The sequence below is a fragment of the Agelaius phoeniceus genome, chromosome 1 (assembly GCF_051311805.1).
Source record: "Agelaius phoeniceus isolate bAgePho1 chromosome 1, bAgePho1.hap1, whole genome shotgun sequence".
In the NCBI taxonomy this organism is placed as follows: Eukaryota; Metazoa; Chordata; class Aves; order Passeriformes; family Icteridae; genus Agelaius; species Agelaius phoeniceus.
Genome location: NC_135265.1, coordinates 140,267,718 through 140,281,641, shown reverse-complemented (window position 1 = coordinate 140,281,641; position 13,924 = coordinate 140,267,718). Strand labels below are relative to the sequence as shown.

General features: G+C 35.3%; 1 protein-coding gene across 3 annotated transcripts in view; it reads right to left on the bottom strand.

Annotated features, from left to right (window-relative positions):
• CSMD3 (CUB and Sushi multiple domains 3) overlaps positions 1-13,924 on the bottom strand; it is a 594,913-nt gene that overhangs the window by 316,073 nt on the left and 264,916 nt on the right. For all 3 annotated transcript variants that reach the window (XM_077188509.1, XM_077188511.1, XM_077188512.1), the window contains 2 exons: positions 12,833-12,957; positions 10,460-10,581 (listed from right to left, as the gene is read on the bottom strand). In XM_077188509.1, the coding sequence (XP_077044624.1) occupies positions 10,460-10,581; positions 12,833-12,957 (247 nt within the window). The remainder of the gene's footprint in view (positions 1-10,459; positions 10,582-12,832; positions 12,958-13,924) is intronic.

Genomic DNA, 13,924 nt, shown 5'->3' with positions numbered 1-13,924 from the left:
GTCATACTTGACAAACTTTGATAGACTTCTACAATTAAATGACTTGCCTGGTGGCCAAAAGAAAAGAAGTGGATATTTTCCACCTGGGCTTCAGGTAGGCCTTTGGCATTGTCAAGATATTAACAGACAAGCCTTTGATGTGTGGGCTTAACAGACAGCAAGGTGGATTGAAAACCGGATGAAAGTCTGGGCCAAGAGGATAGTTATCAGTGATACAAAGTCTTGTTAGGGGCCAATAACTCATGCTGTATCTCAGGGGTCAATATTGGGACAAGTCTTCTTTAACATCTTTATAGGTTGTCTCTATGATGGGCATACCTAGATGATGGGGCAGACTGCCACAGCAAGTGAGAAGGGATGAGCAGTTAATAGGCCAGAGGGTCATGCTGCCATGAAGAGGGACAACAACAGGCTGGAAAAATGGACCATTAAGACGAAGTTCAACAAAGGGAAGAGTAAAGTCAAGTGTCTGGGCAGGAGATTCCCACATACCAATACATAGTGGGGTCCATCCAGCTGGAAAGCTGCTTTGCAGAATTTATTTTTTTTTCTTTTTACTGTCACAGCTATGGAGATAAAGGGAGATAAAGATGCTCTAGACAGCCTGAAAGGATGTATGACTAGCCTGGACCATTAATAAGGAGACAGTAATAGGTATAAGCAGGAAAATCAACTAATTTATAAAACCACAATGAAAAAATCACACTCATCTTTCTCTCAAAAAATAAGCTCAGTGTCAGAGTTTACAAAAAGAAAAAAATTATTATTCTCAAATAGTAAAATAATTGGAATCATAGGAAGGGCCTGAGGACTTCAAATTTACTTGTCCCTGCTTTGGTTCTTCCTCTCTGTAGTTACTCAGAAGGATATCCTTGCACCCAGCATAGAAATCTGCACTTTTTATTCCCACAGAGGGTAAGCCATCTGTTCCAAAAGAAAGAAGAGAGGTCACTAACTGATGTCAGCCTTACCTGGTGGGCAGCCACACATCCTGAAAGGGATGGAAAAATGGGAATCATACTGTGACTTAAGTCCCAGAACAAGTCTTCAGGTTCCACTCCAAATGTGTATTATATTTACAAGGAAAGATTTTGGGAGCAGAGGTACTGCAGGGTGAGATGAAGGTGCTGATTAAGATTTCTTCTTATTTTAACCATTTTATTCTGATTTAATTGTCCGTTAATTTTATTAATTTCTCCAAGCTGAGTTTGCTTTGCATATGAGAGTAACTAGTGAGTGATCTTCCTGTCCTTATCTTTATCTGTGAGCTTTTTCTTCATATTCTCTGCCTCTGTCCTGTTGAGGAGGGAGCATTACAGATCAGTCTGGTGAGCATCTGACAGCCAAGATTATCACACCATAGAATGGTAACCATGAGCCTTTGAAGGAGTCCCATCATAGAAAACAGAAAAACAACCGAACAAACTACTAGCAGCTCTATTTCCCAGTCTAATATGACAAAAAAAGGTATATATTGAGCAGAACAATTTCCTGTAAAGATCACTCACAAGAGCAACCAAGTGAACTCAACCATGGAGAAAAGCGACAAGTTCTGTGCCAAAAATTCATCAAACAAAAAAGACCAAAATATCTCAAATGCTCACAGTGCAAGCACTGGAAATTTGCTATCAAAGTCTCTTAGTCATATACATATATCTTTTTAAAAGTTCTAGTTTGGGTGTGGATATTCATGATAAGTAAAAGTAAGAAAAATGTTTGCATTTAGAATTGGTGTGAGACATAACTGAGACCAAATTTAGGAACTTGTAGAAAGTCAAACAGAACTAAAAGTCAAATTTGACATTTAATTTTACATAAAGTTTTATCAAAGGGTGGAGTTAATAGCTCCAGGTATAGTAAATACAGGCAACAGCTAAAATCTAATATTGTTAATGGCTCAAAGAGAAATAATTACTTATGTTGTAGCTATTGCAATAAGCACAATCTCACCCATTCCCTATGCTCATATTTTCAGAGTGTGAAACATCAGTCCTATAGTCACAGACATAGCAGGAAAAAAGTTTACAATAATTAAGATAATAAACCTCTCCTCCTTTCATAATGAAGACCTATAGCAAAATTTCCAGATGAAACAACAAGTCATTTATCCCTCTACAACTGCACAGACTTCCTGACTCCAAATTCTCTTTTTTAACAACTTAGCATGTTCCCTCATAGCCAAACCTGTTTGCTTCCTGGCATAGGAATAGCTGGATTCCCTACTGTGCTCTTATTCTGCTGAGAGAATCTCCCCTCTGTCCACATATATTTCCAAGATTTTTTAACTGTAGTATATATGTGACTTAGATATTTTAACTGGATCAAAATGTACACAAACAATATGGAAGAATAGTGTAGCCAACACAAAAAAATTTATTGTGTTCTGAACAGAACCAAAATATATTTACACTTTTTAGTTTCATATAAGATAAAAATGCATTATCTAATATAGATAAATACAAGAGCAGCCTTTTTAATCTGAATGGATGAAGAACACAATTATGTGTAAAATATAAGTTTAGAGCGAGTTGAGTATGTTCATACTTTTTTAATCATTTCACTGACTGTAACACCCACAGTACAGCTTCACACTAGGCTTAGGAAAAGCCAAGTTGGAGGCATTTGCTTGTAAAAAAGAGGTGCAGTGTGCTTTGTTCCAACAGACCTGACCAAAAGAAACTTCATGAAATGGATCTTTGAATTCATGCTGAAGCTCCCTGTCTGCTTCAAATTTATGCTGTTAACCTGATTAAATATGGATGGCAACTGGGTTTAGGCTTAACAGCAAGCTTAGGAAATGTTTCACTGACAGTTTTGACATGGTTAACAAAATAACACAGCTGTGGAAAATTAAATGTAAATACTCAGTGCTTTACTGAATATTTTTTTGCTTATTTTTGGCTTGGTCTAAAAGCAAAAAAGCTCATAAATTGAAAGATTCATTTTTCTTGCAGGAAGAAAACAGCAACTTAAGGACATTAGGAAGGGAGGAAGGGAAGAATTGAATGTAAAAACATATTTTAAAAAAAGACTATTTTAATACCAAGTGATTAAATGACAACCATATTTAATATTATTTCAGTTATAATTGCAATATATTCCCTCAGTATAATTCTCCAGACTTGCAGAAAATGTCATGTGAGGAATTTCCCAGATACTTTGAATTATTCAAACAGTTTCTTGGAAAGTAAAGGACTACAGCAATTGGAAACAGATGTTGTAAATTTTCAGTAAGCTCTGCTATTTCAATAAAACTCAGATTATAAATTTCCTAAAAGACAACTGACATCCACATAAAAACCCAACAAACCAAATGAAAAAAAAAAAACTTCAAAAAACTAAAAAAACTTAGAAAATATAATTATAAAAACCCTAAAGCCAAAACCAAAAGTCAGCTATCTCCCAGCTCTCAAGCATGTCATTCTTAATTTCAAAATTATTTCAAAATTCGATAGATAAAAGGATAACAATGTGAAAATTTTCAAGATTTCAAAAACCCATATTCTAAAGAATACATTTTAAAGAATGTATTTATGCAAGCAGTAAGGAGATTTTTATGATTGAACTACATTCAAGATAGAATATGGTGATGACAAAAGATAACATACAGGTAAGTTTTTTTTAAAAAATTCCTGTCATATAAAACTAACAGAACCAGGACCTAGTTTTCTGCTCCATTTAAATTTAGCAGTTAGCTCACCATATTTAATTTCTTCTTACAATTCTAAAAAAAAATGCTTGATTTTTTTTTTTAAAGGACCCCTTTTGCTTAGTTTTCTCCTTCTTGATGATGAATGATATGTGGTGTGAATGTGGTTGAGATCTGTCAGAAAGTCTGCCATTCTAGCACTGACATTTTCCACAGTGTTTCTGCCACTCTGGATTAGAAAAAAATCAGCAAGTATAATCCATAAGACTTGAACTCTCGTTAACTTTAGCTCTAATTCAGATTTCACTGGTATTTTTCTCTGGTTAACTTTAGCACTAATTCACATTTCACTAGTATTTTAGCCTGGCATTAAATTTAAAATTCATCATTTTGTAGTCCTTTCTTTTTTTTTTTTTTTTTTTGTATAAAACAATGAAAGGAAAATAGGTTTTAATTTTTTAGGAGAAAAGAAGTACAAAAAATGCATTGGGGAAGAGATGGGAATTAAAGCTTGAAAATACAAAGATTTACTACTCAAAATGTAAACATAAAATTATCCCATTACCTAATGTCAGAATAAATTACTGGCAATACATAGCATGGTCCAGAACCTAACTGATGAGTTTATACAGTATCCCAAAAGATATTCAGGTATAATTTCCCTTACTAAATGTGAGAGATGTGATGAAATGGAGTCCAAACTGACAAACTCTTCTTCTCATTTCTGTTTCGGATATTCACAATAATTTTTTCAAGGGAGCCAAGGATTAATAATATGTGCAGCACAGCTGAAGACGAGTAAAGTTTAAATTTTGTTGCTTCTTCAGAGTTCCACAGAAAGATATGATTTTCCTTAATGTTCTTTCAGGTAGATCCCTGTAATTAAAGCTTTGCTATTTTTCATGAACAAAACTTTTGTTGATTCCAGTGTAGCCATGGATAAAAGTGGCAACAATCACTTCATTGGTGTATATAAAATGCTATATGGAAAACATATTAGGACAACCCAGAAATGGGAAAACAGGAAAAGACTTACATGTGCAGCTACTGATCTTTACAGAGAATTAGAGAATTTCAACCTTCCCTCCTAAGAGGGCAACAAAACAAGGTACAAGGCATCGAGAAGGTTTGAAGAATATGTTGATGTGATACCATACAGGCAGCCATAGATATTTCACTGTTGCAAAGTTATGTATCAATTGCCCATACTTCTTTCTCCACTGAATGATTATTAAGAGCTTTGTACATCATAATTATAAATATTCTAATCACAATATTAATCATTGAAAAATTAGTTGTTTTCTCTTAAACAGATCAGCTCCAGAGAACAGGATCTTAATATAAGAATAAGAATGCAGAAAACATGCACAAGAACAATGAAAATATGGGGATCTCACTGATAACATCAGATGTGTCAGTGCACTTTCATCAATGAGTTTTAATTTTGACTCCATCTACATGACTTTCACAAATAATTTTTATTCTACTTTTCAATAGTGAACTCACTGTCATGTCTTGCCATGTTTGAGGGTTTTAGTTGGCCCTACTCCACTGTCAACAAGGTTTGGGTATGAACAGTATATCTAATTAACTGTATGAGGCAAGAAACCAACTATAATGCAGGACAAAGCTAAGGAGGCAGATAATTGACTGGGGAAACATTTCATTCAACTATATGGTGCTGTTTTCAAACATATTTCTGAAATCAGCTTGGGAGAAAATTATCTAGATTTAGTCTTGCATAAAGCCATTTACACTAGAGTTAAAGAGCCTTTCAGGGTCTTTCATCTATTGCATTCTCCCTTAAAAGATTCTCTGTTTCTGAGCTATTTTGCTGCAAATTATGCAACAAGTAGCAGCCCTGAAGTACCAGGATGATGAAGTCATCCTGGTTCTCACAGCTGTGATGTAGAATATTGTAAATATTGTCATTTAATAATGAATACCATCACATTATTTGTTGTAGTCACTATAAAAATCTCTTAATGACAAATCTTCATTTATACATCAATGAGGTTTTTGACTTCAAGGCACAAAACATCATTAAAATCCACATTCAATATAAAATCTTCACTCAGAACCAAAAAATCCTGACTAAATTAAACAGAAGAAAAAAGTTTCCTACATCAAATCCAAAAATACATTTTCACAACACAGAATGAAAGGAAAAATTACGAAAAATCCACCCCTGGATCCTTCACTACAATTACGATACAAATTCTCCACTATAATTCTACTTCATAACATGGTTAATATTTGTTTTACCCATTTTTTCCTCCCAATTTGTATGGCTTCTAGCAGTTATACGGGACCAGCAATATTGTGTTCAGAACAGGAAGGCAATTTTAGCATGAATCAAAACTAAACATGTTAAATCACTGATTATATAAGCAAAGACTTTATACATGCAAGTTCCTCAATACATCATAAAAAGAAATTGATCTAATTTGTGAAAAGATCTCTTTTTCTTTTAATCTCAACAAGTTAATGTTCTTCTAATCAGTGCTAGACACCTTTTCTGAAAACTATAAACATATCTGAATATTGTTCCAGATAACATTGTAAACCTTTTATCTGTTCCTTCATTTAAAAACTCCGTATTTCCTCTGTGTCTACATTTCATTGCAATATCAAAGAGCTATTAGTCCAACCAATACCATGCAAAGAACAGTATTTTTTGGGTAATACTGTAGCTATTATAATATAGCTCCTAGCACTACAATGTGCCCATGATGAATCTAACTCCAAGTGCAGTAATTTCAGTAGTATATTACAGAAGTTCAGAAACAGTGTCCAACTTATACTTTGAAATAAAATTACTTGCTTAACCTAACATTACTTCTTTGTATTCCTATTACTGGTCTAATACTAATGTACCACCAACAAACAGGTGTTCCTTGTTATGGCTTTATCTAAATGTTCATATCTCATTTTAAATAAGTGACCTGTTGTTAATTATTGTTTTCACACTATATCTTCAGAGTATTTAAATATTTGAGAGGACAGATAAATATGCAAGGTGTGCTAATTTAGCTTTGGCTGGCTGTCAGATGCTCACCAAGTCACTCCATCACTACCCCTCAGCAGCACAGAATGAAAAAACTGGATGAAAAAGCCCATGGGTCAAGATAAGGACAGGGAGATTGCTCAGTAATTAGTGTCATGGGCAAAACACTCAATCTAGGGAAAACTTGTTTTATTTACTGACAATTAAAATTGGAGTAGGAAAGTGACAAATAAGAACAAATATAAACCCACCATCATCCCAACCCATTTCTTCATGGGCTCAAATTCAGTTTTTTGTTCCTGACTCTTCTGCCCCCTCCTCTCTCCCAAAGTGGCAAAGGGGAATGTGAAGTGGGGGCTGCAGTCAGTTTGTAACACTTCATCCATGCTGCTCCTTCCTCCTCATGCTCTTTCCCTGCTCCAAAGTTAGAGGCCTCCCACAGGAAATAGTTCTTCACACCCTTCTCCAACATGGGTCTCTCCCACAAGGCTGCAGTTCTTCAAAATCTGTTTCAGTGTGCTCCTCCCACGGGGTCACAGGTCCTGTCAGAAACCTGATCCACCTTGGGTTTTCCATGGGGTCGCAGCTTCCTTCAGGCACACCCACCTCTTCAGGCACATGTCCTGCACACACCACAGGTGGATCTCTGCTCCACCATGGACCTCTGTGAGCTGTGGGGGACAACCTGCATCAATGGCACTCTACAGAGATTCCAGGGGAATCCCTGATCCAGCACATGGAGTGCCTTCTTCCATTCCTGCTCTGCTTGTAGTTTCTGTGGGATTATTTCTCTTGAGTATTCTCATTCACCTCCTTTAGCTGCTGTTGTACGCCTTTTTTTTGCCCTTACTCAAATAAATTATCAGAGAGATGCCACCAGCTTGCCTGATTGTGTCCTGCAGTGGGTCTGTCTTGGAGTCAGCTGGAACTGTCTCAGTCTGATATGGGGGCCACTTCTGATCTCTTCCTAGAGAAGTCACTCCTACAGCCATCCATGCTACTGAAACTCTGCTTTGTAAATGAAATCAGACTGAAGCATACATATACTGAAGTATTTTACTGAGCCAGCAGAGGTTAAATATCGGAGCTCTGATTCATCCCCAAATATTGAAACTGTGTGTATTCTTATATGGTGTTCCATATAAGAATATGGAACTGTTCAGGTACTAGGACAGTTTTCATATGATCATATGCTATTTTGCAGTATTTACAGTTTCATGAAAAAAAAATCAGTGTAGAATAAAGCTTAAGCACATTTTATTTGAACTATAGCAGGAATGATCTCTGTCTAAAGAGAGGGCCAATTTTATTTTCATTAGAATTGGAATTTTTATATGTGGAATAACTTGGGTTTTTTTCAAGTGTTTTGAGAGAAAGGAAAACAATTGCACCTGCCCAGTACAAGCAAAACAAGAAGCTAATAGAGTAAGTGCAGTGAAGGGGCACTAAAAAGATTAAGGGATTGGAACTTCTTTCATGTAAGGTTGAGACAGCCTAGCCTTCTTACACTAAAGAAGAAGAGGATCACTGAATCTCAATGTCTATAAACTCCTGATGGGAGGATGCAAAGAAGATTAAACTAAACTCTTTCCAGTGGTGACCAGTGACAGGACCGGAGGCAATGGGGACAGACTAAAACACAGGAGATTCTTTCTGAAAATCAGGAAACAGTTTCCCCTGTGGGGTGAGCAAGCTCTAGCTCTGGTTGCCCAGAGGGATTATGGGGACACCATCTTCTGAGATATTCAAGTCTGGGCAGCTGCTTCTAGGCAGCTCTGCTTGAGCAGTGGAGTTCGACTACAAGATTTCCAGAGATTCATTCCAATCTCAATCATTCTGTAACTCTCTCAACCACACTGACAACCAGAGACAAAGCATTTATTCAGTTAATTTTTTGCAGTTCTATAAATGCAGAAAGTGTAAATTTCAAAGGAAAATAATACTGAGTAATAATGTTTTTAAATATTCCCATAAAAATAGTTTTGGTAAAAACAAAGTTCTGAGGTTTTGAACTAACACTGTGTCACCATCTTGTGAATTGGCAGGGAGGAAGAAGGAATATTCATTAAGACATGAATATCACCAGCAGAGTGTAATCCTTAACAATCACCAAGTCATTAACATCTTAAAGCTGCAGTCACCTGTGACTTTCCAGTAAATATGTACCAGTTTATGAGCTCAGGGGTTTGCTTCTACCAATGGTAGAAGCAAAAATCTTATTTGGCTTTTCTTTTTTTTTTATGTAGACATGCCCTTGGTGCATTTAAGAAAGGAAACCATTTTATGCAAAAGTTGAATGAACTTAAGACCCATTAGGCCATATGCAAAGTATGGCCTAATGGGTCTTAAGTTCATTCAACTGCTCCTTGAAGATTTTCAGTCCATTTAGAGAACTTGCACAAAGTCTGGTAGCTGTGTTTCATTTCCTCAAATGGTATGATACTGAATTCAGCTGGCACATTTGACAAAACTTTCAGAAATTCTAGACGTATACAGATTTCATCGTGCTCACAAATAGTTTTTAATTAAAGAAATAAAAATAGGAAAATTCTTTGGGATGAGAAATCTTAAATATTACTTTTGAACTTTTTGCCTATCTGTGGAACAGAGACTGAATAATTTTTCAAGAACTCTTCACACTTTTTTTATGACCTGTAAATTGGATAAATTTGATTAGTAGTCCCTGGAACAAGGATCAAACAAACAAATGACCTCCTCACTAAACACATTTATAATTTTGATTATCAAATTCTAATCAGGTGTATAAATATCCTTTTTTCTTTTACTGAAATGGAACATAAAGATGGCTTCCACACAGGACTTTGTAAAATTAGAGTGAAAAATACACCAGTGTAGCTAAATGGTTTTTGAAATTTTGAAAATAGTCAGGTTTTCACTGAGTCCTGATGAATTCAGGTGCAAAGGAATGGGCCTTATAGGCCTGTCTAGCAGTTAATGGAGTGTGATGCAGATGGCAATATAAAACAAAATTTAGAGGTAAAATATATCCTTGTACCAGAAAACACAGATGATGATAGTCTTTTATAAAACATTCCTGAGCTGCACAGGTAATTTATGTTTTATTACATCTAAACAAGTCCATTACACTCAGTTCACACAAAATGATACACCTGCAAAGAGAATATAGCCATTGCTGCCAGGTGTTTAGTTCTTGAGATTAAAGACAACTGGTGTCATAACTTAGCTTAATTGCTCTACTTTGACTCATTTGACATTATCAGAACTCTCAGTACTTTTGCTTTAAAGCGTAGGTATAAAGCACATGGGATTTTATACAATGGTTCAGACAATAGAATAAACATCTTCAAAACAGTTCCTCACGAAGGGAAAGTGAATTCAAGAACTTCAGTGATTTTTCCCACAGTCAAAGGCCAAACATGATATAAACATACACAAAGTAGCTCTTCCACTTATAACACAATACTAGTGGGCCCATGAAATTGCCTCATACCATTGGATAGTTGCTTCTGGGAATTAAGTTAGAGAATGACATAAAAAACATGAGAATATCTACTTGGCATACAAAAACTAAAACTATCTTAGGGGAAACAAGAGTTTTTAACATCTGTCCATACTCATCTGGTGTTAGACATTTCTTAAAAATATCTGAAATGCACCTAGTACAAAACCTGGACTGTAGAGATAAATCGTATTAGTGAAGAGTGTTGTGGTCTATGTGTGCTTTTGTTGGGTTGGTTTAGGGTTGGGGGGGGTGGAGGTGGAGGGAGGGATTTGTTTGTTTTGGGTTTTTTTTTCAAGAAAAGCCAGAATATTAAACTTACCTTATTGGTATTGATAGCTGTGATGACCCACACACATTGAGCATTGCTGTCATATTGAAATGGAAAATTGGGTGATGTGAAAGTGCCTCCAGGCCCCTGAAGATTGGATCCACAAGTTTTGACTGCAAAAAGAAAGTCCACCTTTTAATTCACATAGAAAACACATGTAGCAGGTTCATAAACTGATCTCTAACTTACTCTAATCAAGGTATGAGGAATTAAAATACCACTGAACAAAAACAGAACCACCTCTTAGAATAGAACATTCATGTTTAACTATTCTGACAAAATAAAATAGATCTCTTGTGCCTAAACTTATAATCTTAAAAAATGTTGAAAGTATTTTGAGGAAAAACAGTAAATACAGTAACAGAATCTGCCCTATTTATTTTTAAAATTCTTCAAAGACTAACTTATTCCACCTTCGCTAATGTCTTGAAAGACAAATTTAAATAGTAGAAACCTTTATCACTGTGCATAGGTGGGTTTTTTATCACTGGCATATGTGTTGGTGTATGGCATGTCAGCATTTTTTTCTTCTATAACCCCTGTACAACCCATTGAATCAATGGCCAAAGCACTGAAAAATTTAAATGAATCTTGTAAAAGTTAAACTAACACAAAACAGTGTTATCTATTTCTAAAGATTACAAAGGGTATTTATTTTCAATTCAAAGTCTGTATGGTTATTCACAATAGCATGTCAGTAAAAAAAATATTCTTATTTACATAGCTTGCATCTCTTTCATGAATAATACAAAGGATATAAACTGTGTCCTTTGTGCTTTCAAGTGACACTTTCAAGGCACTAAATTCCTATTCTGTTGAAGTCAATAACACTTTTATTGTTCTTTTCTTGATATTCAGATCTTAGCTGAATGCCCTACTGGTTAACTTTTCCTGTATGAAGATGTAAAACAGACAAGCAACCTCAACTAAACATGAGCCTATCCTATTTCTCCAGTGATTATTATGACACCACATAAACTGCAAAAGCTAAAGAACTATTTCTTCCACTATATTCTGACAGACTGTCTTGCATAATTGAATAAAACAAATTGACACTTAGATAAGAGAAATAATCCGAGAGTTGCATTGCACTTCCACAAAGCATATGTATTTGATCAATACTGAACACAGGATTCAGCTGCTGTTGGATGAAGGCTTGTTCCTTCACTCACATTACTCTCTAGAAAGAATGTCACTTTTGCACCACCCTCAGAGAAGCAGTACTCTGCTGATGAGTGTGTTCAAAGTCACACCAGATGCTTGGAAAGAAGTAGAGGGTACAGAGGTGAGAGGAAGGCTCCTCATTTAGGATCAGTTGCTGAAGACATTAGGATCACAAGTAACACTAATGCCAAGCATTTTTGTCTATATATTTAATAAGAAATTGTATGACTTCTTGCAGCTTGTATGTGGGAAGTAAGTCAGGAGAGGAAAAACAGTGAGTGTTCTAGAAAATTTGCTGCTCCATCTGAACATGTGAGTCCATCCTTTGGGGCAGAGTTGGGATGTAAAGCACAGCTCCTTTGCCTGTGTGCTGCAGAAGAATTATGAGCTCTGTTTGCTGTCTTTTCTTGGTGTAGCCTCATAGTGAAGGTCTCAAAGGAACCATGTTGTTTACAGTGGAATGAAATCTGTGTCTTTGACACACAATGTCTATTATTTATACTGATTTAAAATATTCCTAACAGATACTTGTTTCCAGTACTTTAAGTTTGAAATCCAGGAAAAAAACCCTGTTGTGATTAGGACAATTTCTGTGTATTTGTGCACATTAATATTTTCATTATATATTAATATCTGATCTGTACCTACACACTGACACTTTCATTCCAGGATTCAGGCATTCATCATACCACTTGCTGCTGTATTAGGTCATCAAATATTTTCAGCAAAATTCTTTTGTGCTTTTCTTCTTTCACTGAATTTTTTGCCCTTTATCCATTTGCTTGGGGTCAAAACCAGGTGTAGACTTGCTACTCCACTACTTACCTACTATAAACTCAAGAATTTCTTATCTGCTTATAAAATGTGTAATGAGGAAGCTTCATGAATTACTGGTTTTATATTAAGTCACTGCAATTTTGATATCCATCTTGATAAATTCTAATAATTAGGGTGTGATAGGTTTGTGTCAGCTCTTCATGAAGGAAAATTTATAATGTAAGTTGCCTGCTGAAGCAAGCATGCTGAAATACAAAGTTCATGTTAAACAAAACAGCATAGGAGAATCTTTTTTTATTAAGAGAGTGGGGACACTAGGATTAAAATTGCAGGTACTTACAAAAAATTTAATAGGATTGGCGATCAAACAATGGATAGATGACAAATGGAAGAATGACTGTGAGAGTAAGAATTTCTGTTTACCTTTACACACAGGCCTATGATCACTCCATGCAGCAAAAACTTCAGCTATCCTCTGACAGGTGATACTTTTGGAACCTTGTAGCACATAATCTTCATCACAGGAGAACTGTACTGTTGCTCCCAAGCTAAAATCAAACAATGACAGAAAAAGAAGCATTTTTTAACAAATAGATAGCAGTCCATTGTTCCCATTCCTTTAGATATGATGGTCTTTACAAACAATACTAATATGTAATCCAGAAATTTCTGCTTTCAATAGTAAAATGCTGAAGGTTATGTACTAGCCTGATAGTGCACACCGTTCAGCCCTCCCTGGGCCTACTTTGGCTGGAGCTGGTTTACGTCTTTTAACAGTAATTTGGAGGTCAGGTGACTATTTTCTGACCTAACTTCAGACCTCCATACAGTAAAAATTTGACAAATCTAGACATTGTGTAACTAAAAGTAGTTATGTTAATTGAAGCTAGAAAAGAATGGGAAAGCAATATAAGGGAATCACCTATAAGAAAAGGCAAAAGGTCAACTGCAAGACTGAAAGAGAAATTCCTATTATAAACATTTTATTTCTCCCAGTGAAGACATCAGGATATAAATAATATGCTGTGAAGATCTTCCACTCCTGATTGTTCTTGAGGAAATCTAGAGCTTTTGAGCTGGAGGGCATATGAAGGTGGAGCATAATACCAGAGAAAAAGGGCTAGATATTAATAATGTTTCTTGTATTTAAAAAGTAGTATATTATTAATAAAAGTATACTATATTAATTTGTATTATTGTAAGAATACTAGTTATAGCATTGTTTTATATTTTGTTTAGTAGGTTAAGATTTTAATTAAGCTTGCAGTGACGTCTTAATTTCATACAGTGGTCTCTATACTCTTGCCAGTAACAAGATTTTGAATGTAACATCTACTAGATAAGTTGCAAGAAATGAAAGTTACTAGAATGTAAGGATTTGCTCATTTAACCAGCATATGTTTCTCAAATTAATGGAAGAAAATATAAGAGTTCTAAAAACATATTTGGAGGTGTTTAGCTGTGATAATTTATAAAGTTATAATGCTGGCTTGAAAAGGTTTTATACTTTCTCAT